The 27,996-nt window shown below is 45.2% G+C and overlaps 1 protein-coding gene across 8 annotated transcripts in view; it reads right to left on the minus strand.

Moving 5' to 3' along the window:
- Positions 1–27,996, minus strand: part of vps13c (vacuolar protein sorting 13 homolog C) — a 180,271-nt gene that overhangs the window by 136,892 nt on the left and 15,383 nt on the right. For 7 of the 8 annotated variants that reach the window (XM_075468951.1, XM_075468931.1, XM_075468960.1 and 4 more), the window contains 13 exons: positions 27,572–27,746; positions 25,137–25,199; positions 24,917–25,052; positions 24,732–24,832; positions 24,162–24,304; positions 23,610–23,802; positions 23,393–23,507; positions 23,131–23,267; positions 21,544–21,670; positions 3,514–3,631; positions 1,785–1,917; positions 494–566; positions 68–168 (listed from right to left, as the gene is read on the minus strand). In XM_075468951.1, coding sequence (XP_075325066.1) covers positions 68–168; positions 494–566; positions 1,785–1,917; positions 3,514–3,631; positions 21,544–21,670; positions 23,131–23,267; positions 23,393–23,507; positions 23,610–23,802; positions 24,162–24,304; positions 24,732–24,832; positions 24,917–25,052; positions 25,137–25,199; positions 27,572–27,746 — 1,615 coding nt within the window. Of the gene's footprint in view, positions 1–67; positions 169–493; positions 567–1,784; positions 1,918–3,513; positions 3,632–21,543; positions 21,671–23,130; positions 23,268–23,392; positions 23,508–23,609; positions 23,803–24,161; positions 24,305–24,731; positions 24,833–24,916; positions 25,053–25,136; positions 25,200–25,959; positions 26,153–27,571; positions 27,747–27,996 lie in introns of those variants that run through there. The other variant, XM_075468938.1, reaches the window with a different exon arrangement.

The raw sequence follows: 27,996 nt of genomic DNA on the forward strand, positions 1-27,996 counted from the left end.
ATGAACTGCTGTCTCAGGCGTTCCGCTTAAGATGGGTTAGACCCGACGTCCTGAGACTCAAACAAACCTCTCTGACTTCAAACTGAAAGTGAACGTTGGTGAGCTCCTCCAGAGCCGAGCGCTGATGGTCTTCATCCGCCGACTTCTCACTGGCATCTTCATCCGAATCTGAGAGGAAAACAGAACAAGAGTTCAGTTGGGAAACCGTTCAGTTGGGAAACTGTTCAGTTGGAAAACCGTTCAAACAAGAGTTCAGTTGGGAAACTGTTCAGTTGGAAAACCGTTCAAACAAGAGTTCAGTTGGGAAAGCGTTCAATAGCGTTCAGTTGGAAAACCGTTCAGTTAGAAAACCGTTCAAACAAGAGTTCAGTTGGTAAAGTGTTCAGTTGGTAAAGCGTTCAGTTGGGAAAGCGTTCAGTTGGGAAAGCGTTCAGTTGGGAAAGCGTTCAGTTGGGAAACACTGTGAGCCAATCAGAGCACAGCAAACACTGACCTGTTTCCAAGACATCAAGCAGAGCGGGGCGGAGCCTGGCTGCTGGCTGCCTGGCCCGAGCCAACGAGGACACCTGAGGAAGAGAAGGAGACGGGTCAGAACAGAACCGGGTTCTATCAGGGGTCAGAACAGAACCGGGTTCTATCAGGGAACAGAACAGAGTTCTATTAGGGGTCAGAAACGGGTTTTATCAGGGAAAAGAACCGGGTTCTATCAGGGCTCAGAAACGGGTTCTATCAGGGAACAGAACCGGGTTCCATCAGGGCTCAGAACCGGGTTCCATCAGGGAACAAAACCGGGTTCTATCAGGGAACAAAACCGAGTTCTATCAGATAACAGAACCGGGTTCTATCAGGGAACAGAACCGGGTTCTATCAGGGAACAGAACCGGGTTCTATCAGGGGTCAGAACAGAACCGGGTTCTATCAGAGAACAGAACCGGGGTCTATCAGGAAAAAGAACCGGGTTCTATCAGTGAACAGAACCGGGTTCTATAAGGGCTCAGAACCGGGTTCTATCAGGGCTCAGAACCGGGTTCTATCAGGGCTCAGAACCGGGTTCTATCAGGAAACAGAACCGAGTTCTATCAGGAAACAAAACCGGGTTCTATAAGAGAACAGAACCGGGTTCTATCAGGGGTCATAACAGAACCGGGCTCTATCAGGAAAAAGAACCGGGTTCTATCAGTGAACAGAACCGGGTTCTATCAGGAAAAAGAACCGGGTTCTATCAGTGAACAGAACCGGGTTCTATCAGAGAACAGAACCGGGTTCTATCTGGGCTCAGAACCGGGTTCTATCAGGGCACATAACCGGGTTCTATCAGGGAACAGAACCGGGTTCTATCAGTGAACAGAACCGGGTTTTATCAGAGAACAGAACCGGGTTCTATCAGGGAAAAGAACCGGGTTCTATCAGGGCTCAGCACCGGGTTCCATCAGGAAACAGAACCAGGTTCTATCAGAGAACAGAACTGGGTTCTATCAGGGAACAGAACCGGGTTCTATCAGAGAACAGAACTGAGTTGTACCAGGGCTCAGAACCGGGTTCTATCAGGGAAAAGAACCAGGTTCTATCAGGGCTCAGCACCGGGTTCCATCAAGAAACAGAACCAGGTTCTATCAGAGAACAGAACTGGGTTCTATCAGGGAACAGAACCGGGTTCTATCAGAGAACAGAACTGGGTTGTACCAGGGCTCAGAACCGGGTTCTATCAGAGAACAGAACTGGGTTGTACCAGGGCTCAGAACCGGGTTCTATCAGGGCTCAGTACCACCCGACTGCAGGTGTACCTTCTCTGTGGGGGTGGAGGGGGCGGAGCTCCTCCTGGGCAGAGGGATGCTCTCCATCAGCTCCAGAACGTTGTGGATCTTCTGGTCTGAGATCTTAACGTGCAGCAGTGGAAGTTCCCCAGAAACCTTAAACCTGAGGCAGAAAGCACAGGTGAGCACAGGTGAACACACAGGTGAACAAAGGTGAACACAGGTGAGCACAGGTGAACACACAGGTGAACACACAGGTGAACACAGGTGAGCACAGGTGAACAAAGGTGAACACAGGTGAGCACAGGTGAACACACAGGTGAACAAAGGTGAACACAGGTGAGCACAGGTGAACACACAGGTGAACACAGGTGAGCACAGGTGAGCACAGGTGAACACACAGGTGAACACAGATGAACACAGGTGAGCACACAGGTGAACACAGGAGAGCACAGGTGAACACAGGAGAGCACAGGTGAACACAGGAGAGCACAGGTGAGCAAAGGTGAACACAGGTGAGCACAGGTGAACACACAGGTGAGCACAGGTGAACAAAGGTGAGCATAGGTGAAAACAGGTGAGCACAGGTGAGCACAGGTGAACAAAGGTGAGCACAGGTGAACACACAGGTGAACACACAGGTGAACACACAGGTGAACACACAGGTGAACACAGGTGAGCACAGGTGAGCACAGGTGAACACAGGAGAGCACAGGTGAACACAGGAGAGCACAGGTGAGCAAAGGTGAACACAGGTGAGCACAGGTGAACACACAGGTGAGCACAGGTGAACAAAGGTGAGCATAGGTGAACACAGGTGAGCACAGGTGAACACACAGGTGAACATAGGTGAGCACAGGTGAGCACAGGTGAACACAGGTGAGCACAGGTGAACACACAGGTGAACACAGGTGAGCACAGGTGAGCACAGGTGAGCACAGGTGAACACACAGGTGAACACACAGGTGAGCACAGGTGAACACAGGTGAACACAGGTGAACACAGGTGAGCACAGGTGAACACAGGTGAGCACAGGTGAGCACAGGTGAACACAGGTGAGCACAGGTGAACACAGGTGAGCACAGGTGAACACACAGGTGAGCACAGGTGAGCACAGGTGAACACACAGGTGAACACACAGGTGAGCACAGGTGAACACAGGTGAACACAGGTGAGCACAGGTGAGCACAGGTGAGCACAGGTGAACACACAGGTGAACACAGGTGAGCACAGGTGAACACAGGTGAACACACAGGTGAGCATAGCTGAACACACAGGTGAGCACAGGTGAGCACAGGTGAACACAGCTGAGCACAGGTGAACACACAGGTGAACACAGGTGAGCATAGGTGAACACAGGTGAGCACAGGTGAGCACAGGTGAGCACAGGTGAACACAGGTGAACACAGATGAGCACAGGTGAGCACAGGTGAACACACAGGTGAGCACAGGTGAACACACAGGTGAGCACAGGTGAGCACAGGTGAACACAGGTGAGCACAGGTGAACACAGGTGAGCACAGGTGCGCACAGGTGAACACAGGTGAACACAGGTGAGCACAGGTGAACACAGGTGAGCATAGGTGAACACAGGTGAGCACACAGGTGAGCACAGGTGAACACACAGGTGAGCACAGGTGAACACAGGTGAGCACAGGTGAGCACAGGTGATCACAGGTGAACACAGGTGAACACAGGTGAGCACAGGTGAACACACAGGTGAACACAGGTGAGCCCTGTGGAACCAGGTGAGTCTTACCTGGGCATCCTGGCATCTTTATCCACCATACACTTGGCCAGCTGCAGGGTGAAGTCCAGCGGCTGCAGGATGTGTTGGACCGAAGAGGGCTGCAGGCGGGCCGCCTTCCAGGCCTCACCTGGAGGTACAGGTACAGGAGTTATTGTCCAGCTGTTATACAGATGCTGTGTGCTGTTATACAGATGCTGCCAGCTGTTATACAGCTGCTGTGTGCTGTTATACAGATGCTGTGTGCTGTTATACAGATGCTGTGTGCTGTTATACAGATGCTGTGTGCTGTTATACAGCTGCTGTGTGCGGTTATACAGATGCTGTGTGCGGTTATACAGCTGCTGTGTGCTGTTATACAGATGCTGTATGCTGTTATACAGATGCTGTATGCTGTTATACAGGTGCTGTGGGGTGTTATACAGCTGCTGTGTGCTGTTATACAGCCGTTATACAGCTGCTGTGTGCTGTTATACAGATGCTGTGTGCTGTTATACAGCTGCTGTGTGCTGTTATACAGATGCTGTGTGCTGTTATACAGCTGCTGTGTGCTGTTATACAGCCGTTATACAGCTGCTGTGTGCTGTTATACAGATGCTGTGTGCTGTTATACAGCTGCTGTGTGCTGTTATACAGATGCTGTGTGCTGTTATACAGATGCTGCCAGCTGTTATACAGCTGCTGTGTGCTGTTATACAGATGCTGTGTGCTGTTATACAGATGCTGTATGCTGTTATACAGATGCTGTGGGGTGTTATACAGCTGCTGTGTGCTGTTATACAGCTGTTATACAGATGCTGTGTGCTGTTATACAGCTGCTGTGTGCTGTTATACAGCTGTTATACAGATGCTGTGTGCTGTTATACAGCTGCTGTGTGCTGTTATACAGCCGTTATACAGATGCTGTGTGCTGTTATACAGATGCTGTGTGCTGTTATACAGATGCTGTGTGCGGTTATACAGCTGTTATACAGATGCTGTGTGCTGGTATACAGCTGTTATACAGATGCTGTGTGCTGTTATACAGCTGCGTGCTGTTATACAGATGCTGTGTGCTGTTATACAGATGCTGTGTGCTGTTATACAGATGCTGTGTGCTGTTATACAGCTGCGTGCTGTTATACAGCTGCGTGCTGTTATACAGATGCTGTGTGCTGTTATACAGATGCTGTGTGCTGTTATACAGATGCTGTGTGCTGTTATACAGATGCTGTGTGCTGTTATACAGCCGTTATACAGATGCTGTGTGCTGTTATACAGATGCTGTGTGCGGTTATACAGCTGTTATACAGATGCTGTGTGCTGGTATACAGCTGTTATACAGATGATGTGTGCTGTTATACAGATGATGTGTGCTGTTATACAGATGCTGTGTGCTGTTATACAGATGCTGTGTGCTGTTATACAGATGCTGTGTGCGGTTATGCAGCTGTTATACAGATGCTGTGTGCTGTTATACAGCTGTTATCCAGTTGCTGTGTGCTGTTATACAGCTGCTGTGTGCTGTTATACAGATGATGTGTGCTGTTATACAGATGCTGTGTGCTGTTATACAGATGCTGTGTGCTGTTATACAGATGCTGTGTGCGGTTATGCAGCTGTTATACAGATGCTGTGTGCTGTTATACAGCTGTTATCCAGTTGCTGTGTGCTGTTATACAGCTGCTGTGTGCTGTTATACAGCTGCTGTGTGCTGTTATACAGCTGTTATACAGATGCTGTGTGCTGTTATACAGCTGCTGTGTGCGGTTATACAGCTGTTATACAGATGCTGTGTGCTGTTATACAGCTGCTGTGTGCTGTTATACAGCTGCTGTGTGCTGTTATACAGCTGTTATAGAGCTGCTGTGTGCTGTTATACAGCTGCTGTGTGCGGTTATACAGCTGTTATACAGCTGCTGTGTGCGGTTATACAGCTGTTATACAGATGCTGTGTGCGGTTATACAGCTGTTATACAGATGCTGTGTGCTGTTGTACAGATGCTGTGTGCGGTTATACAGCTGTTATACAGATGCTGTGTGCTGTTATACAGATGCTGTGTGCTGTTATACAGATGCTGTGTGCGGTTATACAGCTGTTATACAGATGCTGTGTGCTGTTGTACAGATGCTGTTATACAGCTGCTGTGTGCTGTTATACAGCTGTTATACAGATGCTGTGTGCTGTTATACAGCTGTTATACAGCTGCTGTGTGCTGTTATACAGCTGTTATACAGCTGCTGTGTGCTGTTATACAGCTGTTATACAGATGCTGTGTGCTGTTATACAGCTTTTATACAGATGCTGTGTGCGGTTATACAGCTGTTATACAGATGCTGTGTGCTGTTATACAGATGCTGTGTGCTGTTATACAGATGCTGTGTGCTGGTATACAGCTGTTATACAGCTGCTGTGTGCTGTTATACAGCTGCTGTGTGCTGTTATACAGATGCTGTGTGCGGTTATACAGCTGTTATACAGATGCTGTGTGCGGTTATACAGCTGTTATACAGATGCTGTGTGCTGTTATACAGATGCTGTGTGCTGTTATACAGCTGTTATACAGCTGCTGTGTGCTGTTATACAGCTGCTGTGTGCTGTTATACAGATGCTGTGTGCTGTTATACAGCTGTTATACAGATGCTGTGTGCTGTTATACAGCTGCTGTGTGCGGTTATACAGCTTTTATACAGATGCTGTGTGCTGTTATACAGCTGTTATACAGATGCTGTGTGCTGTTATACAGATGCTGTGTGCGGTTATACAGCTGTTATACAGATGCTGTGTGCTGTTGTACAGATGCTGTTATACAGCTGCTGTGTGCTGTTATACAGCTGTTATACAGATGCTGTGTGCTGTTATACAGCTGTTATACAGATGCTGTGTGCTGTTATACAGCTTTTATACAGATGCTGTGTGCGGTTATACAGCTGTTATACAGATGCTGTGTGCTGTTATACAGATGCTGTGTGCTGTTATACAGCTGCTGTGTGCTGTTATACAGATGCTGTGTGCTGTTATACAGCTGTTATACAGATGCTGTGTGCTGTTATACAGCTGTTATACAGATGCTGTGTGCTGTTATACAGATGCTGTGTGCTGTTATACAGATGCTGTGTGCTGTTATACAGATGCTGTGTGCGGTTATACAGCTGTTATACAGATGCTGTGTGCTGTTATACAGCTGCTGTGTGCTGTTATACAGATGCTGTGTGCTGTTATACAGCTGCTGTGTGCTGTTATACAGATGCTGTGTGCTGTTATACAGATGCTGTGTGCTGTTATACAGATGCTGTGTGCTGTTATACAGCTGTTATACAGATGCTGTGTGCTGTTATACAGATGCTGTGTGCTGTTATACAGATGCTGTGTGCTGTTATACAGCTGTTATACAGATGCTGTGTGCTGTTATACAGATGCTGTGTGCTGTTATACAGCTGCTGTGTGCTGTTATACAGATGCTGTGTGCTGTTATACAGATGCTGTGTGCTGTTATACAGATGCTGTGTGCTGTTATACAGCTGTTATACAGATGCTGTGTGCTGTTATACAGATGCTGTGTGCGGTTATACAGCTTTTATACAGATGCTGTGTGCTGTTATACAGCTGTTATACAGATGCTGTGTGCTGTTATACAGATGCTGTGTGCGGTTATACAGCTGTTATACAGATGCTGTGTGCTGGTATACAGCTGTTATACAGATGATGTGTGCTGTTATACAGATGCTGTGTGCTGTTATACAGATGCTGTGTGCTGTTATACAGATGCTGCCAGCTGTTATACAGATGCTGTGTGCTGTTATACAGATGCTGTGTGCTGTTATACAGATGCTGTGTGCTGTTATACAGATGCTGTATGCTGTTATACAGATGCTGTGGGGTGTTATACAGCTGCTGTGTGCTGTTATACAGCTGTTATACAGATGCTGTGTGCTGTTATACAGCTGCTGTGTGCTGTTATACAGCTGTTATACAGATGCTGTGTGCTGTTATACAGCTGCTGTGTGCTGTTATACAGCCGTTATACAGATGCTGTGTGCTGTTATACAGATGCTGTGTGCTGTTATACAGATGCTGTGTGCGGTTATACAGCTGTTATACAGATGCTGTGTGCTGGTATACAGCTGTTATACAGATGCTGTGTGCTGTTATACAGCTGCGTGCTGTTATACAGATGCTGTGTGCTGTTATACAGATGCTGTGTGCTGTTATACAGATGCTGTGTGCTGTTATACAGATGCTGTGTGCTGTTATACAGCTGCGTGCTGTTATACAGCTGCGTGCTGTTATACAGATGCTGTGTGCTGTTATACAGATGCTGTGTGCTGTTATACAGATGCTGTGTGCTGTTATACAGCCGTTATACAGATGCTGTGTGCTGTTATACAGATGCTGTGTGCGGTTATACAGCTGTTATACAGATGCTGTGTGCTGGTATACAGCTGTTATACAGATGATGTGTGCTGTTATACAGATGCTGTGTGCTGTTATACAGATGCTGTGTGCTGTTATACAGATGCTGTGTGCGGTTATACAGCTGTTATACAGATGCTGTGTGCTGTTATACAGATGCTGTGTGCTATTATACAGCTGTTATCCAGTTGCTGTGTGCTGTTATACAGCTGCTGTGTGCTGTTATACAGCTGCTGTGTGCTGTTATACAGCTGTTATACAGATGCTGTGTGCTGTTATACAGATGCTGTGTGCTGTTGTACAGATGCTGTTATACAGCTGCTGTGTGCTGTTATATAGCTGTTATACAGATGCTGTGTGCTGTTATACAGCTGTTATACAGCTGCTGTGTGCTGTTATACAGCTGTTATACAGATGCTGTGTGCTGTTATACAGCTTTTATACAGATGCTGTGTGCGGTTATACAGCTGTTATACAGATGCTGTGTGCTGTTATACAGATGCTGTGTGCTGTTATACAGATGCTGTGTGCTGTTATACAGCTGCTGTGTGCTGTTATACAGATGCTGTGTGCGGTTATACAGCTGTTATAAAGATGCTGTGTGCTGTTATACAGCTGTTATACAGATGCTGTGTGCTGTTATACAGCTGCTGTGTGCGGTTATACAGCTTTTATACAGATGCTGTGTGCTGTTATACAGCTGTTATACAGATGCTGTGTGCTGTTATACAGATGCTGTGTGCGGTTATACAGCTGTTATACAGATGCTGTGTGCTGTTGTACAGATGCTGTTATACAGCTGCTGTGTGCTGTTATACAGCTGTTATACAGATGCTGTGTGCTGTTATACAGCTGTTATACAGATGCTGTGTGCTGTTATACAGCTGTTATACAGCTGCTGTGTGCTGTTATACAGCTGTTATACAGATGCTGTGTGCTGTTATACAGCTTTTATACAGATGCTGTGTGCGGTTATACAGCTGCTGTGTGCTGTTATACAGATGCTGTGTGCTGTTATACAGATGCTGTGTGCTGTTATACAGCTGCTGTGTGCTGTTATACAGATGCTGTGTGCTGTTATACAGATGCTGTGTGCTGTTATACAGCTGTTATACAGATGCTGTGTGCTGTTATACAGCTGTTATACAGATGCTGTGTGCTGTTATACAGCTGCTGTGTGCTGTTATACAGATGCTGTGTGCTGTTATACAGCTGCTGTGTGCTGTTATACAGATGCTGTGTGCTGTTATACAGATGCTGTATGCTGTTATACAGCTGCTGTGTGCGGTTATACAGCTGCTGTGTGCTGTTATACAGCTGCTGTGTGCTGTTATACAGATGCTGTGTGCGGTTATACAGCTGCTGTGTGCTGTTATACAGATGCTGTATGCTGTTATACAGATGCTGTGGGGTGTTATACAGCTGCTGTGTGCTGTTATACAGATGCTGTGTGCTGTTATACAGCTGCTGTGTGCTGTTATACAGCCGTTATACAGCTGCTGTGTGCTGTTATACAGCCGTTATACAGCTGCTGTGTGCTGTTATACAGATGCTGTGTGCTGTTATACAGCTGCTGTGTGCTGTTATACAGCCGTTATACAGCTGCTGTGTGCTGTTATACAGCTGCTGTGTGCTGTTATACAGCCGTTATACAGCTGCTGTGTGCTGTTATACAGATGCTGTGTGCTGTTATACAGCTGCTGTGTGCTGTTATACAGATGCTGTGTGCTGTTATACAGATGCTGCCAGCTGTTATACAGATGCTGTGTGCGGTTATACAGATGCTGTGTGCTGTTATACAGATGCTGTATGCTGTTATACAGATGCTGTGGGGTGTTATACAGCTGCTGTGTGCTGTTATACAGCTGTTATACAGATGCTGTGTGCTGTTATACAGCTGCTGTGTGCTGTTATACAGCTGCTGTGTGCTGTTATACAGCTGTTATACAGATGCTGTGTGCTGTTATACAGCTGCTGTGTGCTGTTATACAGATGCTGTGTGCTGGTATACAGATGCTGTGTGCTGGTATACAGCTGTTATACAGATGCTGTGTGCTGTTATACAGCTGCGTGCTGTTATACAGCTGCGTGCTGTTATACAGATGCTGTGTGCTGTTATACAGATGCTGTGTGCTGTTATACAGATGCTGTGTGCGGTTATACAGATGCTGTGTGCTGTTATACAGCTGCTGTGTGCTGTTATACAGATGCTGTGTGCTGTTATACAGATGCTGTGTGCTGTTATACAGATGCTGTGTGCTGTTATACAGATGCTGTGTGCTGTTATACAGCTGCGTGCTGTTATACAGCTGCGTGCTGTTATACAGATGCTGTGTGCTGTTATACAGATGCTGTGTGCTGTTATACAGCCGTTATACAGATGCTGTGTGCTGTTATACAGATGCTGTGTGCTGTTATACAGATGCTGTGTGCTGTTATACAGCCGTTATACAGATGCTGTGTGCTGTTATACAGATGCTGTGTGCGGTTATACAGCTGTTATACAGATGCTGTGTGCTGGTATACAGCTGTTATACAGATGATGTGTGCTGTTATACAGATGCTGTGTGCTGTTATACAGATGCTGTGTGCTGTTATACAGATGCTGTGTGCGGTTATACAGCTGTTATACAGATGCTGTGTGCTGTTATACAGATGCTGTGTGCTGTTATACAGCTGTTATCCAGTTGCTGTGTGCTGTTGTACAGCTGCTGTGTGCTGTTATACAGCTGTTATACAGATGCTATGTGCTGTTATACAGATGCTGTGTGCTGTTATACAGATGCTGTGTGCTGTTATACAGATGCTGTGTGCTGTTATACAGCTGTTATACAGCTGCTGTGTGCTGTTATACAGCTTTTATACAGATGCTGTGTGCTGTTATACAGCTGTTATACAGATGCTGTGTGCGGTTATACAGCTTTTATACAGATGCTGTGTGCTGTTATACAGCTGCTGTGTGCGGTTATACAGCTTTTATACAGATGATGTGTGCTGTTATACAGATGCTGTGTGCTGTTATACAGATGCTGTGTGCTGTTATACAGCTGTTATACAGATGCTGTGTGCGGTTATACAGCTGTTATACAGATGCTGTGTGCTGTTATACAGATGCTGTTATACAGATGCTGTGTGCTGTTATACAGATGCTGTGTGCTGTTATACAGATGCTGTGTGCTGTTATACAGCTGCTGTGTGCTGTTATACAGATGCTGTGTGCTGTTATACAGATGCTGTGTGCGGTTATACAGATGCTGTGTGCTGGTATACAGCTGTTATACAGATGCTGTGTGCTGTTATACAGCTGCTGCGTGCTGTTATACAGCTGCGTGCTGTTATACAGATGCTGTGTGCTGTTATACAGATGCTGTGTGCTGTTATACAGATGCTGTGTGCGGTTATACAGATGCTGTGTGCTGTTATACAGCTGCTGTGTGCTGTTATACAGATGCTGTGTGCTGTTATACAGATGCTGTGTGCTGTTATACAGATGCTGTGTGCTGTTATACAGATGCTGTGTGCTGTTATACAGATGCTGTGTGCTGTTATACAGATGCTGTGTGCTGTTATACAGATGCTGTGTGCTGTTATACAGCCGTTATACAGATGCTGTGTGATGTTATACAGATGCTGTGTGCGGTTATACAGCTGTTATACAGATGCTGTGTGCTGGTATACAGCTGTTATACAGATGATGTGTGCTGTTATACAGATGCTGTGTGCTGTTATACAGATGCTGTGTGCTGTTATACAGATGCTGTGTGCGGTTATACAGCTGTTATACAGATGCTGTGTGCTGTTATACAGATGCTGTGTGCTGTTATACAGCTGTTATCCAGTTGCTGTGTGCTGTTGTACAGCTGCTGTGTGCTGTTATACAGCTGTTATACAGATGCTGTGTGCTGTTATACAGATGCTGTGTGCTGTTATACAGATGCTGTGTGCTGTTATACAGCTGTTATACAGCTGCTGTGTGCTGTTATACAGCTTTTATACAGATGCTGTGTGCTGTTATACAGCTGTTATACAGATGCTGTGTGCGGTTATACAGCTTTTATACAGATGCTGTGTGCTGTTATACAGCTGCTGTGTGCGGTTATACAGCTTTTATACAGATGATGTGTGCTGTTATACAGATGCTGTGTGCTGTTATACAGATGCTGTGTGCTGTTATACAGCTGTTATACAGATGCTGTGTGCGGTTATACAGCTGTTATACAGATGCTGTGTGCTGTTGTACAGATGCTGTTATACAGATGCTGTGTGCTGTTATACAGATGCTGTGTGCTGTTATACAGCTGCTGTGTGCTGTTATACAGCTGTTATACAGATGCTGTGTGCTGTTATACAGCTGCTGTGTGCTGTTATACAGCTTTTATACAGATGCTGTGTGCGGTTATACAGATGCTGTGTGCTGTTATACAGATGCTGTGTGCTGTTATACAGATGCTGTGTGCTGTTATACAGATGCTGTGTGCGGTTATACAGCTGTTATACAGATGCTGTGTGCTGTTATACAGATGCTGTGTGCTGTTATACAGATGCTGTGTGCTGTTATACAGCTGCTGTGTGCTGTTATACAGATGCTGTGTGCGGTTATACAGCTGTTATACAGATGCTGTGTGCTGTTATACAGATGCTGTGTGCGGTTATACAGATGCTGTGTGCTGGTATACAGCTGTTATACAGATGCTGTGTGCTGTTATACAGCTGCTGTGTGCTGTTATACAGATGCTGTGTGCTGGTATACAGCTGTTATACAGATGCTGTGTGCTGTTATACAGTTGCTGTGTGCTGTTATACAGCTGCTGTGTGCTGTTATACAGCTGTTATACAGATGCTGTGTGCTGTTATACAGATGCTGTTATACAGCTGCTGTGTGCTGTTATACAGCTGTTATACAGATGCTGTGTGCTGTTATACAGCTGTTATACAGATGCTGTGTGCTGTTATACAGATGCTGTGTGCGGTTATACAGCTGTTATACAGATGCTGTGTGCTGTTATACAGATGCTGTGTGCTGTTATACAGATGCTGTGTGCTGTTATACAGATGCTGTGTGCGGTTATACAGCTGTTATACAGATGCTGTGTGCTGTTATACAGCTGCTGTGTGCTGTTGTACAGATGCTGTTATACAGATGCTGTGTGCTGTTATACAGATGCTGTGTGCTGTTATACAGATGCTGTGTGCTGTTATACAGATGCTGTGTGCTGTTATACAGCTGTTATACAGATGCTGTGTGCGGTTATACAGCTGTTATACAGATGCTGTGTGCTGTTATACAGCTGCTGTGTGCTGTTATACAGATGCTGTGTGCGGTTATACAGCTGTTATACAGCTGCTGTGTGCTGTTATACAGATGCTGTGTGCTGTTATACAGATGCTGTGTGCTGTTATACAGCTGTTATACAGATGCTGTGTGCTGTTATACAGCTGCTGTGTGCTGTTGTACAGATGCTGTTATACAGATGCTGTGTGCTGTTATACAGATGCTGTGTGCTGTTATACAGATGCTGTGTGCTGTTATACAGCTGCTGTGTGCTGTTATACAGCTGCTGTGTGCTGTTGTACAGATGCTGTTATACAGATGCTGTGTGCTGTTATACAGATGCTGTGTGCGGTTATACAGCTGTTATACAGATGCTGTGTGCTGTTATACAGATGCTGTGTGCTGTTATACAGATGCTGTGTGCTGTTATACAGCTGCTGTGTGCTGTTATACAGATGCTGTGTGCGGTTATACAGCTGTTATACAGATGCTGTGTGCTGTTATACAGATGCTGTGTGCGGTTATACAGATGCTGTGTGCTGGTATACAGCTGTTATACAGATGCTGTGTGCTGTTATACAGCTGCTGTGTGCTGTTATACAGATGCTGTGTGCTGGTATACAGCTGTTATACAGATGCTGTGTGCTGTTATACAGTTGCTGTGTGCTGTTATACAGCTGCTGTGTGCTGTTATACAGCTGTTATACAGATGCTGTGTGCTGTTATACAGATGCTGTTATACAGCTGCTGTGTGCTGTTATACAGCTGCTGTGTGCTGTTATACAGCTGTTATACAGATGCTGTGTGCTGTTATACAGATGCTGTTATACAGATGCTGTGTGCTGTTATACAGCTGTTATACAGATGCTGTGTGCTGTTATACAGATGCTGTGTGCGGTTATACAGCTGTTATACAGATGCTGTGTGCTGTTATACAGATGCTGTGTGCTGTTATACAGATGCTGTGTGCTGTTATACAGATGCTGTGTGCGGTTATACAGCTGTTATACAGATGCTGTGTGCTGTTATACAGCTGCTGTGTGCTGTTGTACAGATGCTGTTATACAGATGCTGTGTGCTGTTATACAGATGCTGTGTGCTGTTATACAGATGCTGTGTGCTGTTATACAGATGCTGTGTGCTGTTATACAGCTGTTATACAGATGCTGTGTGCGGTTATACAGCTGTTATACAGATGCTGTGTGCTGTTATACAGCTGCTGTGTGCTGTTATACAGATGCTGTGTGCGGTTATACAGCTGTTATACAGCTGCTGTGTGCTGTTATACAGATGCTGTGTGCTGTTATACAGATGCTGTGTGCTGTTATACAGCTGTTATACAGATGCTGTGTGCTGTTATACAGCTGCTGTGTGCTGTTGTACAGATGCTGTTATACAGATGCTGTGTGCTGTTATACAGATGCTGTGTGCTGTTATACAGATGCTGTGTGCTGTTATACAGCTGCTGTGTGCTGTTATACAGATGCTGTGTGCGGTTATACAGCTGTTATACAGATGCTGTGTGCTGTTATACAGCTGCTGTGTGCTGTTGTACAGATGCTGTGTGCTGTTATACAGATGCTGTGTGCTGTTATACAGATGCTGTGTGCTGTTATACAGATGCTGTGTGCTGTTATACAGATGCTGTGTGCGGTTATACAGATGCTGTGTGCGGTTATACAGATGCTGTGTGCTGTTATACAGATGCTGTGTGCTGTTATACAGATGCTGTGTGCTGTTATACAGATGCTTTGTGCTGTTATACAGCTGCTGTGTGCTGTTATACAGATGCTGTGTGCGGTTATACAGCTGTTATACAGATGCTGTGTGCTGTTATACAGCTGCTGTGTGCTGTTGTACAGATGCTGTTATACAGATGCTGTGTGCTGTTATACAGATGCTGTGTGCTGTTATACAGATGCTGTGTGCTGTTATACAGCTGTTATACAGATGCTGTGTGCGGTTATACAGCTGTTATACAGATGCTGTGTGCTGTTATACAGCTGCTGTGTGCTGTTATACAGATGCTGTGTGCGGTTATACAGCTGTTATACAGCTGCTGTGTGCTGTTATACAGATGCTGTATGCTGTTATACAGATGCTGTGTGCTGTTATACAGATGCTGTGTGCTGTTATACAGATGCTGTGTGCTGTTATACAGATGCCGTGTGCGGTTATACAGCTGTTATACAGATGCTGTGTGCTGTTATACAGCCGTTATACAGATGCTGTGTGCTGTTATACAGATGCTGTGTGCTGTTATACAGCTGTTATACAGATGCTGTGTGCTGTTATACAGATGCTGTGTGCTGTTATACAGATGCTGTGTGCTGTTATACAGATGCTGTGTGCTGTTATACAGCTGTTATACAGATGCTGTGTGCTGGTATACAGCTGTTATACAGATGCTGTGTGCTGTTATACAGCTGTTATACAGATGCTGTGTGCTGTTATACAGCTGCTGTGTGCTGTTATACAGCCGTTATACAGATGCTGTGTGCTGTTATACAGATGCTGTATGCTGTTATACAGATGCTGTGTGCTGTTATACAGATGCTGTGTGCTGTTATACAGATGCTGTGTGCTGTTATACAGATGCTGTGTGCTGTTATACAGCTGCTGTGTGCTGTTATACAGATGCTGTGTGCTGTTATACAGATGCTGTGTGCTGTTATACAGATGCTGTGTGCTGTTATACAGCTGCTGTGTGCTGTTATACAGATGCTGTGTGCTGTTATACAGATGCTGTGTGCTGTTATACAGCCGTTATACAGATGCTGTGTGCTGTTATACAGATGCTGTGTGCTGTTATACAGCTGTTATACAGATGTTGTGTGCTGTTATACAGATGCTGTGTGCTGTTATACAGATGCTGTGTGCTGTTATACAGATGCTGTGTGCTGTTATACAGCTGTTATACAGATGTTGTGTGCTGTTATACAGATGCTGTGTGCTGTTATACAGATGCTGTGTGCTGTTATACAGATGCTGTGTGCTGTTATACAGCCGTTATACAGATGCTGTGTGCTGTTATACAGCTGTTATACAGATGCTGTGTGCGGTTATACAGCTGTTATACAGATGCTGTGTGCTGTTATACAGCTGTTATACAGATGCTGTGTGCTGTTATACAGATGCTGTGTGCTGTTATACAGCTGTTATACAGATGCTGTGTGCTGTTATACAGATGCTGTGTGCTGTTATACAGCCGTTATACAGATGCTGTGTGCTGTTATACAGCCGTTATACAGATGCTGTGTGCTGTTATACAGCCGTTATACAGATGCTGTGTGCTGTTATACAGATGCTGTGTGCTGTTATACAGATGCTGTGTGCTGTTATACAGATGCTGTGTGCTGTTATACAGCTGCGTGCTGTTATACAGCTGCGTGCTGTTATACAGATGCTGTGTGCTGTTATACAGATGCTGTGTGCTGTTATACAGATGCTGTGTGCTGTTATACAGATGCTGTGTGCTGTTATACAGATGCTGTGTGCTGTTATACAGCCGTTATACAGATGCTGTGTGCTGTTATACAGCCGTTATACAGATGCTGTGTGCTGTTATACAGATGCTGTGTGCGGTTATACAGCTGTTATACAGATGCTGTGTGCTGGTATACAGCTGTTATACAGATGATGTGTGCTGTTATACAGATGCTGTGTGCTGTTATACAGATGCTGTGTGCTGTTATACAGATGCTGTGTGCGGTTATACAGCTGTTATACAGATGCTGTGTGCTGTTATACAGATGCTGTGTGCTGTTATACAGCTGTTATCCAGTTGCTGTGTGCTGTTGTACAGCTGCTGTGTGCTGTTATACAGCTGTTATACAGATGATGTGTGCTGTTATACAGATGCTGTGTGCTGTTATACAGATGCTGTGTGCTGTTATACAGATGCTGTGTGCTGTTATACAGCTGTTATACAGCTGCTGTGTGCTGTTATACAGCTTTTATACAGATGCTGTGTGCTGTTATACAGCTGTTATACAGATGCTGTGTGCGGTTATACAGCTTTTATACAGATGATGTGTGCTGTTATACAGATGCTGTGTGCTGTTATACAGCTGTTATACAGCTGTATAACAGCTGTATAACAGCGGTTATACAGCTTTTATACAGATGATGTGTGCTGTTATACAGATGCTGTGTGCTGTTATACAGCTGTTATACAGATGCTGTGTGCTGTTATACAGCTGTTATACAGATGCTGTGTGCGGTTATACAGCTGTTATACAGATGCTGTGTGCTGTTGTACAGATGCTGTTATACAGATGCTGTGTGCTGTTATACAGATGCTGTGTGCTGTTATACAGCTGCTGTGTGCTGTTATACAGCTGTTATACAGATGCTGTGTGCTGTTATACAGCTGTTATACAGATGCTGTGTGCTGTTATACAGATGCTGTGTGCTGTTATACAGATGCTGTGTGCTGTTATACAGATGCTGTGTGCGGTTATACAGCTGTTATACAGATGCTGTGTGCTGTTATACAGCTGTTATACAGATGCTGTGTGCTGTTATACAGATGCTGTGTGCTGTTATACAGATGCTGTGTGCTGTTATACAGATGCTGTGTGCTGTTATACAGCTGCTGTGTGCTGTTATACAGATGCTGTGTGCGGTTATACAGCTGTTATACAGATGCTGTGTGCTGTTATACAGATGCTGTGTGCGGTTATACAGATGCTGTGTGCTGGTATACAGCTGTTATACAGATGCTGTGTGCTGTTATACAGCTGCTGTGTGCTGTTATACAGATGCTGTGTGCTGGTATACAGCTGTTATACAGATGCTGTGTGCTGTTATACAGTTGCTGTGTGCTGTTATACAGCTGCTGTGTGCTGTTATACAGCTGTTATACAGATGCTGTGTGCTGTTGTACAGATGCTGTTATACAGCTGCTGTGTGCTGTTATACAGCTGTTATACAGATGCTGTGTGCTGTTATACAGATGCTGTTATACAGCTGCTGTGTGCTGTTATACAGCTGTTATACAGATGCTGTGTGCTGTTATACAGCTGTTATACAGATGCTGTGTGCTGTTATACAGATGCTGTGTGCGGTTATACAGCTGTTATACAGATGCTGTGTGCTGTTATACAGATGCTGTGTGCTGTTATACAGATGCTGTGTGCTGTTATACAGATGCTGTGTGCTGTTATACAGCTGCTGTGTGCTGTTATACAGATGCTGTGTGCTGTTATACAGCTGCTGTGTGCTGTTGTACAGATGCTGTTATACAGATGCTGTGTGCTGTTATACAGATGCTGTGTGCTGTTATACAGATGCTGTGTGCTGTTATACAGCTGTTATACAGATGCTGTGTGCGGTTATACAGCTGTTATACAGATGCTGTGTGCTGTTATACAGATGCTGTGTGCTGTTATACAGCTGCTGTGTGCTGTTATACAGATGCTGTGTGCGGTTATACAGCTGTTATACAGCTGCTGTGTGCTGTTATACAGATGCTGTGTGCTGTTATACAGATGCTGTGTGCTGTTATACAGCTGTTATACAGATGCTGTGTGCTGTTATACAGCTGCTGTGTGCTGTTGTACAGATGCTGTTATACAGATGCTGTGTGCTGTTATACAGATGCTGTGTGCTGTTATACAGATGCTGTGTGCTGTTATACAGATGCTGTGTGCTGTTATACAGATGCTGTGTGCTGTTATACAGCTGCTGTGTGCTGTTATACAGATGCTGTGTGCGGTTATACAGCTGTTATACAGATGCTGTGTGCTGTTGTACAGATGCTGTGTGCTGTTATACAGATGCTGTGTGCTGTTATACAGATGCTGTGTGCTGTTATACAGATGCTGTGTGCTGTTGTACAGATGCTGTTATACAGATGCTGTGTGCGGTTATACAGATGCTGTGTGCTGTTCTACAGATGCTGTGTGCTGTTATACAGATGCTGTGTGCTGTTATACAGATGCTGTGTGCTGTTATACAGATGCTGTGTGCTGTTATACAGATGCTGTGTGCTGTTATACAGCTGCTGTGTGCTGTTATACAGATGCTGTGTGCGGTTATACAGCTGTTATACAGATGCTGTGTGCTGTTATACAGCTGCTGTGTGCTGTTGTACAGATGCTGTTATACAGATGCTGTGTGCTGTTATACAGATGCTGTGTGCTGTTATACAGATGCTGTGTGCTGTTATACAGCTGTTATACAGATGCTGTGTGCGGTTATACAGCTGTTATACAGATGCTGTGTGCTGTTATACAGCTGCTGTGTGCTGTTATACAGATGCTGTGTGCGGTTATACAGCTGTTATACAGCTGCTGTGTGCTGTTATACAGATGCTGTATGCTGTTATACAGATGCTGTGTGCTGTTATACAGATGCTGTGTGCTGTTATACAGATGCTGTGTGCTGTTATACAGATGCCGTGTGCGGTTATACAGCTGTTATACAGATGCTGTGTGCTGTTATACAGCTGCTGTGTGCTGTTATACAGCCGTTATACAGATGCTGTGTGCTGTTATACAGCTGTTATACAGATGCTGTGTGCTGTTATACAGATGCTGTGTGCTGTTATACAGATGCTGTGTGCTGTTATACAGCTGTTATACAGATGCTGTGTGCTGGTATACAGCTGTTATACAGATGCTGTGTGCTGTTATACAGCTGTTATACAGATGCTGTGTGCTGGTATACAGCTGTTATACAGATGCTGTATGCTGTTATACAGATGCTGTGTGCTGTTATACAGATGCTGTGTGCTGTTATACAGATGCTGTGTGCTGTTATACAGCTGCTGTGTGCTGTTATACAGATGCTGTGTGCTGTTATACAGATGCTGTGTGCTGTTATACAGATGCTGTGTGCTGTTATACAGCTGCTGTGTGCTGTTATACAGATGCTGTGTGCTGTTATACAGATGCTGTGTGCTGTTATACAGCCGTTATACAGATGCTGTGTGCTGTTATACAGATGCTGTATGCTGTTATACAGATGCTGTGTGCTGTTATACAGCTGTTATACAGATGTTGTGTGCTGTTATACAGATGCTGTGTGCTGTTATACAGATGCTGTGTGCTGTTATACAGATGCTGTGTGCTGTTATACAGCTGTTATACAGATGCTGTGTGCTGTTATACAGCTGTTATACAGATGCTGTGTGCGGTTATACAGCTGTTATACAGATGCTGTGTGCTGTTATACAGCTGTTATACAGATGCTGTGTGCTGTTATACAGATGCTGTGTGCTGTTATACAGCTGTTATACAGATGCTGTGTGCTGTTATACAGCTGTTATACAGCTGTTATACAGATGCTGTGTGCTGTTATACAGCTGTTATACAGATGCTGTGTGCTGTTATACAGCTGTTATACAGATGCTGTGTGCTGTTATACAGATGCTGTGTGCTGTTATACAGCTGTTATACAGATGCTGTGTGCTGTTATACAGATGCTGTGTGCTGTTATACAGCCGTTATACAGATGCTGTGTGCTGTTATACAGCCGTTATACAGATGCTGTGTGCTGTTATACAGCCGTTATACAGATGCTGTGTGCTGTTATACAGATGCTGTGTGCTGTTATACAGCTGTTATACAGATGCTGTGTGCGGTTATACAGCTGTTATACAGATGCTGTGTGCTGTTATACAGCTGTTATACAGATGCTGTGTGCGGTTATACAGCTGTTATACAGATGCTGTGTGCTGTTATACAGCTGTTATACAGATGTTGTGTGCTGTTATACAGCTGCTGTGTGCGGTTATACAGCTTTTATACAGATGCTGTGTGCTGTTATACAGCTGCTGTGTGCTGTTATACAGATGCTGTGTGCGGTTATACAGCTGTTATACAGATGCTGTGTGCTGTTATACAGCTGTTATACAGATGCTGTGTGCTGTTATACAGCTGTTATACAGATGCTGTGTGCTGTTATACAGATGCTGTGTGCTGTTATACAGATGCTGTGTGCTGTTATACAGATGCTGTGTGCTGTTATACAGATGCTGTGTGCTGTTATACAGATGCTGTTATACAGATGCTGTGTGCTGTTATACAGATGCTGTGTGCTGTTATACAGATGCTGTGTGCGGTTATACAGCTGTTATACAGATGCTGTGTGCTGTTATACAGCTGTTATACAGATGCTGTGTGCTGTTATACAGCTGTTATACAGATGCTGTGTGCTTTTATACAGCTGTTATACAGACGCTGTGTGCTGTTATACAGATGTTGTGTGCTGTTATACAGCTGTTATACAGATGCTGTGTGCTGTTATACAGCTTTTATACAGATGCTGTGTGCTGTTATACAGCTGTTATACAGATGTTGTGTGCAGTTATACAGATGCTATGTGCGGTTATACAGATGCTGTGTGTGCTGGCATACAGATGTTGGCATACCTGACTTGCTGTACAGCAGCTGGACTCTCCTCAGCTCCAGACTGTACCTCTCGTAGGCTCGATCCATGATCTCCTCCAGAGAAGAGAAAGAGGACGAGGACGACCTGCTGCTGGGAATGCTGCGCAGCTGCAGACAGATGTGGAGACACACAAACAGATTGGCTTTAACTCCAGATGTGCAGACACACAGACAGATGGGCTTTAACTCCAGATGTGCAGACACAAAAACAGATGAGCTTTAACTCCAGATGTGCAGACACACAGACAGATTGGCTTTAACTCCAGATGTGCAGACACACAAACAGATGGGCTTTAACTCCAGATGTGCAGACACACAGACAGATGGGCTTTAACTCCAGATGTGCAGACACAAAAACAGATGAGCTTTAACTCCAGATGTGCAGACACACAGACAGATTGGCTTTAACTCCAGATGTGCAGACACACAAACAGATGGGCTTTAACTCCAGATGTGCAGACACACAAACAGATGGGCTTTAACTCCAGATGTGCAGACACACAAACAGACGGGCTTTAACTCCAGATGTGCAGACACACAGACAGATTGGCTTTAACTCCAGATGTGCAGACACACAGACAGACGGGCTTTAACTCAAGATGTGCAGACACACAAACAGACGGGCTTTAACTCCAGATGTGCAGACACACAAACAGATGGGCTTTAACACATTTTGAAAAAAATAACATTAATCTTTAATATATTTTAAATAAAATGTAATAATTCCTCTTCTGCTCTCCCTTCTTTTGCAGCACATAACACACACCGATATGGACCCTGTGTCTATTGCACCCACTTGAAACATAACTCAGTTATTTCCCACGGCCTCCTGAGTTACTCCAAGACCATTCCAGCACACGCAGCAGCCACCAGCCGGGTCCTGAGCGACAGTGCACCCCCCTGCACCTATACCAAACTCCATGGTGGCTGAACAGTGACGTAGGACGGGAGCCACTGAGTAAAAACTCCTAATACCTAACCTTACCCTAACTAACCCTTTAACCCTTTAACCCTAACTAACCCAAACCCTAACTAACCCCAACCCAAACTAACCCTTTAACCCTGACCCAAACTAACCCTTTAACCCTTTAACCCTAACCCTAACTAACCCTTTAACCCTACCATAACTAACCCTAACCCTAACCCAAACTAACCATTTAACCCTACCCTAACTAACCCTAACCCAAACTAACCCTTTAACCCTACCCTACCCTAACTAACCCTAACCCTAACTAACCCCAACCCAAACTAATCATTTAACCCTACCCTAACTAACCCTAACCCAAACTAACCCTTTAACCCTACCCTACCCTAACTAACCCTAACCCTAACTAACCCTAACCCAAACTAACCCTTTAACCCTACCCTAACTAACCCTAACCCTAACTAACCCTTTAACCCTACCCTAACTAACCCTAACCCAAACTAACCCTTTAACCCTACCCTAACTAACCCTAACCCTAACTAACCCTAACTCTAACTAACCCTAACCCATTCTAACTAACCCTTTAACCCAGGTTTCCACCCGGAGGGAACATCAGACAGAAGTCAGAGGAAGCGGAACTGACCTGGAAGCTGCCAAAGTCCACGATGATGAGGTCCGAGGACTCGCTGTAGAAGCCGGACTTCGGGATCAGCAGGTAGGACGGTTTCAGGTCGATCGTCAGGTCCAGAACTTTCCTGGTCTCAATGATGTGAGACAAACCTGCAGAAACCAGAACCAATCAGAGGTCTGATGTGGATCGGACTGTCGGGTTCTGAGATCAGCAGATGTTACGCTGTGCAGATGTTACACTGTGCAGATGTTACCCCGGGGCAAACAGAACTCACCTGAGGCAGTTTTCTCTTTGATCTCTTCCAGCTTGGACAGGGTGGCAGAGGTCAGGACCTCCAGATCCACACCTTTGCCCGTCTGAAAGAAGTCCACCACCGTGTTGACGGTCACCTGAGGACAGAGGGACGCTTTACTCTCCAGCCTGAGCCCGACTCAGCCCAACGTTAACCCTGAAGAAGGAAAGTATTCAGAACTTAGAGGTGGGGATGTTACCGCATCATAGGTGATCTCCACGGGCTGAGAGTGAACCCTGAGCAGCTGGTCGCCGGCGCTCTCCTCCGGGTTCACCTCAAACACCACGCTGAGCAGAGAGGACGAAGAGTCTCCCATGGAGGCGATGAGCGAGGGCACCGCCCCCTGCTGCTGCAGGCCGGTGACGAACCAGTGCTCCAACGCCGCCTCCACCCTGCAGGGGGCGCCACAGGTCAGAGAAGCAGATAATCCGATCCAATCCAATTCTTAGTCAGATTAAGGTGTCTACATGCACTTAATAACTCAGTCTGATTGTAGTTTAGCCAATAATCTGATCCGATCCAATTCTTATTCAGATTAAGGTGTCTACATGCACTTAATAACTCAGTCTGATTGTAATTTAGCCAATAATCCGATCCTTTCAGGGCCATGTGACCCCACTTAGTGGCTGTTAGCCTATCAAAGAACAGCCGGGTTAATCCCACGCTGCTCTGCTCCACACTGCCGCCCTGCTGGTGTCCACCAACACAGCAAGAACTTTGGGTTCGTCCTGGTTGGAGGAAACGTTGTCACCTGACAGCCTGGGCTCCGGGTCTCTGACATATTTTGGTGCTGAGGTTGATCATCTGGATCTTCAGGATCTCTGGAACGTTGAGCTGCTCTCTGAACGTCACCGAGGTCCTCAGCAGCTGGAAGGTGACGACCATCGAGACGTACTGAAACACACAAGGCCGATCGGTTTGTTCCCGTCCTTTAAAGCCTTCACAGATAAATCAGTTTACTCCCCCGGACTGTTAGGAATAACCTTAACCTAACCCTAACGGGACAGTGAGGACTAACCTAACCCTAACCGGACTGTTAGGAATAACCTTAACCTAACCGGACTGTGAGGACTAACCCTAACCCTAACTGGACTGTTAGGACTAACCTAACCCTAACCGGACTGTTAGGACTAACCTAACCCTAACCCTAACCGGACTGTTAGGACTAACCTAACCCTAACCGGACTGTTAGGACTAACCTAACCCTAACCCTAACCGGACTGTTAGGACTAACCTAACCCTAACCGGACTGTTAGGACTAACCTAAGCCTAACCGGACTGTTAGGACTAACCTAAGCCTAACCCGGGCCGGCTTGTTTACCTGTCTGGGTAACGCCAGGTTGTGGCTGCTGCCGCTGTAGCCGATGGCCATGTAGAATTTGTCCTTCTCCTCAGAAGTCATGATCTGGTCCAGCCCGGAACCTGTAGCAGAGCAGAACCCTCAGAACCGAGTGACGGCGACAGCGTGTTCTGATGGACATCAGCGTGTTCCTGAACATGACTTACTCTCCAGCTCCTGGTTCTCTTCCGGTTCCTGCTGCTCCTTCTTGGCCTTCTTCCCAAACCAGCCGCTGAAAAATCCGCCTCCCTGCTTCGGGTTTCCTGCCTTCTTCCCGGCCAACTTCTGGCCCGATCGGATCGCCTGCAGGAGGAAGACGGGTCGACAGTCAGAACACAAACTGGACTCAGAACACACAAAGAGAGGGCAGAGCTCTGCTCTGATTACCTCCATCTGGGCCTGCTGCCTGGCTAAAGTAATGTTGAACACGTCCAGAACTTTCTCCAGATCCTGGAGGGACAGAGAGAGCAGAGGATCACATGTTCAGAACCGGGAGCTGATGTTCATGGAACAGGAAACACAAATAGAACCAAGAAGAAACAAACAGAACCAAGAAGAAACAAACAGAACCAAGAAGAAACAAGCAGAACCAAGAAGAAACAAACAGAACCAATAAGAAACAAACAGAACCAATAAGAAACAAACAGAACCAATAAGAAACAAACAAAACCAAGAAGAAACAAACAGAACCAAGAAGAAACAAACATAACCAAGAAGAAACAAGCAGAACCAAGAAGAAACAAACAGAACCAAGAAGAAACAAACAGAACCAAGAAGAAACAAACAGAACCAAGAAGAAACAAACAAAACCAAGAAGAAACAAACAGAACCAAGAAGAAACAAACATAACCAAGAAGAAACAAGCAGAACCAAGAAGAAACAAACAGAACCAATAAGAAACAAACAGAACCAATAAGAAACAAACAAAACCAAGAAGAAACAAACAGAACCAAGAAGAAACAAACATAACCAAGAAGAAACAAACAGAACCAAGAAGAGACAAACAGAACCAAGAAGAAACAAACAGAACCAAGAAGAAACAAACAGAACCAAGAAGAAACAAACAGAACCAAGAAGAAACAAACAGAACCAAGAAGAAACAAACAGAACCAAGAAGAAACAAACAGAACCAAGAAGAGACAAACAGAACCAAGAAGAAACAAGCAGAACCAAGAAGAAACAAACAGAACCAAGAAGAAACAAACAGAACCTGTGACCAGTAGGGATGGGAATCGAGAACCGGTTCTTGTTGAGAACCGGTTCCCAGCGTTTCAATTCCTTGGAATCGTTTGCCGATTTTGCAAACAAATTCCAGTGGGCGCGATTGACGCAACGTTGCGTGGCGAGTCCAGCGCAGCCAGCAGCCAACAGTAAACATGGCGCCCAAGCAGTACAAACGCTCGAAAGTTTGGTTACACATCCCTAAAAAAGACGACAACAGGGCAACTTGCAAAGTGAATATTTCACCAAAGGGAGGAAATACTACCAACATGCAATAACTATGAATGAATTATTAAAGTTGGTGAAACTGAACCCAGCAGCAGCAACGTTAGCAATGTTAGCATGTCCTCGGCTAACACTGCAGGTAACTAACTAACAAACACTGCCTATCATGTTAGCACCATTTGCCTGATTGTAAAAGCTGCTGTTAGTAACGGTTAAGGTTAAATGAATACAATGAACCCTCGCTATAACGCGGTTCACCTTTCACGGTCTCGCTGCTTCACAGATTTGCATCGTGCATTGTGTTCTGCATTCTGATTGGCTAAACAGTCTCTCCGCTTCTTCTCTACCTGTGTGTCAATAACGTTGCGGTTTAATATGTACACGTTCACTACAGATCTCAAACATAATCGATGGTGGCATGTCGGTATATAAGAATCTTTTTGCCCAGAAGAAAAAAGAGCGACAACAACTACCGATAACTATGTTCTTCTCTCGAAAAAACACACCTGCACCGCGGGCTTTAGAAGAAAAAAACGCTACAGAGCGGAGTCAGGATGCAGCGGCTCAGTCAGAAGAGCAGTGAAATACACGTGAGTCACTATTTGTCCCACTGTACTGTACTTTGTATTTTCTTTCAAAATCATTTTTCATTTTCTCCCGTTCTAATCCAATGACTCGGGTCACGGTGGGGCGGCGCTGATCTCCGCAATTTGAAGCCTTCAGTTCGTATTGATGATGAAAATGATTATTTTACAGTACAGTAGTTATTTGTAAAAAAAAAACAACGTTTATACAGTACTTTTATTTGTTAAACAAATGCTTGGGCCTGTAAAAAGGTTTTGTTCTTTGGTTTCAATGTATTATGGAGTATTTCATTGTATAATAATTGTAAAAACTACTACTTCACGGATTTCGCCTATCACGGGTTCTTTTTGGAACGTAACCCCCGCGAAAAACGAGGGTTCACTGTACCTTCTCAGGCATTACATTTAGATGAAATCATGAGAGACAGAGCCTGACTGGCTCAGAGCCAGAGGCTGGTGGTACTACCCCCAGTTCACCTCTACCTCCAGCTTCTCCTTTCACCAGAGCAGGAAGAGTTAAATTACCCAGGCCAGGATAGACCAATGTGGACCTCACCGTCGTTGGGTTTGTGAGGTCATGACTCGTGTTACTTCTAAACTAAACAAAGTTGATGCTAATCGACCGGTTTGTTGTCCTTTTTCTCCAAATGAGAATCGATAAGGGAACCGACAAAGAACCGAATCGTTAAGCAGAATCGAAAATGGAATTGGAATCGTAAAAATCTTATCAATTCCCATCCCTAGTGACCGGGTTGCATGGGCGTGGTCCGTATTCTGTTGGTTCTGGCTCACCTGGACAAGTATCTCGTTGTCCTGGCCCAGCTTGGTCTGGGCCAGCAGCTTGGTCCTGTAGGCGGTCCTGTAGACCTTCAGGTTCTGCCGGTGCTGTCTGATGTTGGACCAGGACCACATGCGGCTAAGGCGCCGGACGTGGACCTCCAAGATGCTGCTGAGGGCGTACCTCCACCTGAGAAAAAAAGGGAAAATCTGCAAAACTGCCTAGATGGTTTTACAGTCTGTTGACTTCCCGATGACCCCAACTCATTCTGTGGTTCTGTTGTTGGTCATTAAGGGAGGCAAGTTTTAAATTCATCAGGAGGAGGTTTTATGGTTGACATGTCCTGAGAAGGTTTAGCTCAAGGAAGTCATAAAAGGGCACCTCGTAAACTGTGTTATCTCAGATCCAGAACAGAGCAAAGAGGGCCATTTGTTCTTTG

The sequence above is a fragment of the Odontesthes bonariensis genome, chromosome 1 (genome assembly GCF_027942865.1).
Source record: "Odontesthes bonariensis isolate fOdoBon6 chromosome 1, fOdoBon6.hap1, whole genome shotgun sequence".
Taxonomy (NCBI): domain Eukaryota; kingdom Metazoa; phylum Chordata; class Actinopteri; order Atheriniformes; family Atherinopsidae; genus Odontesthes; species Odontesthes bonariensis.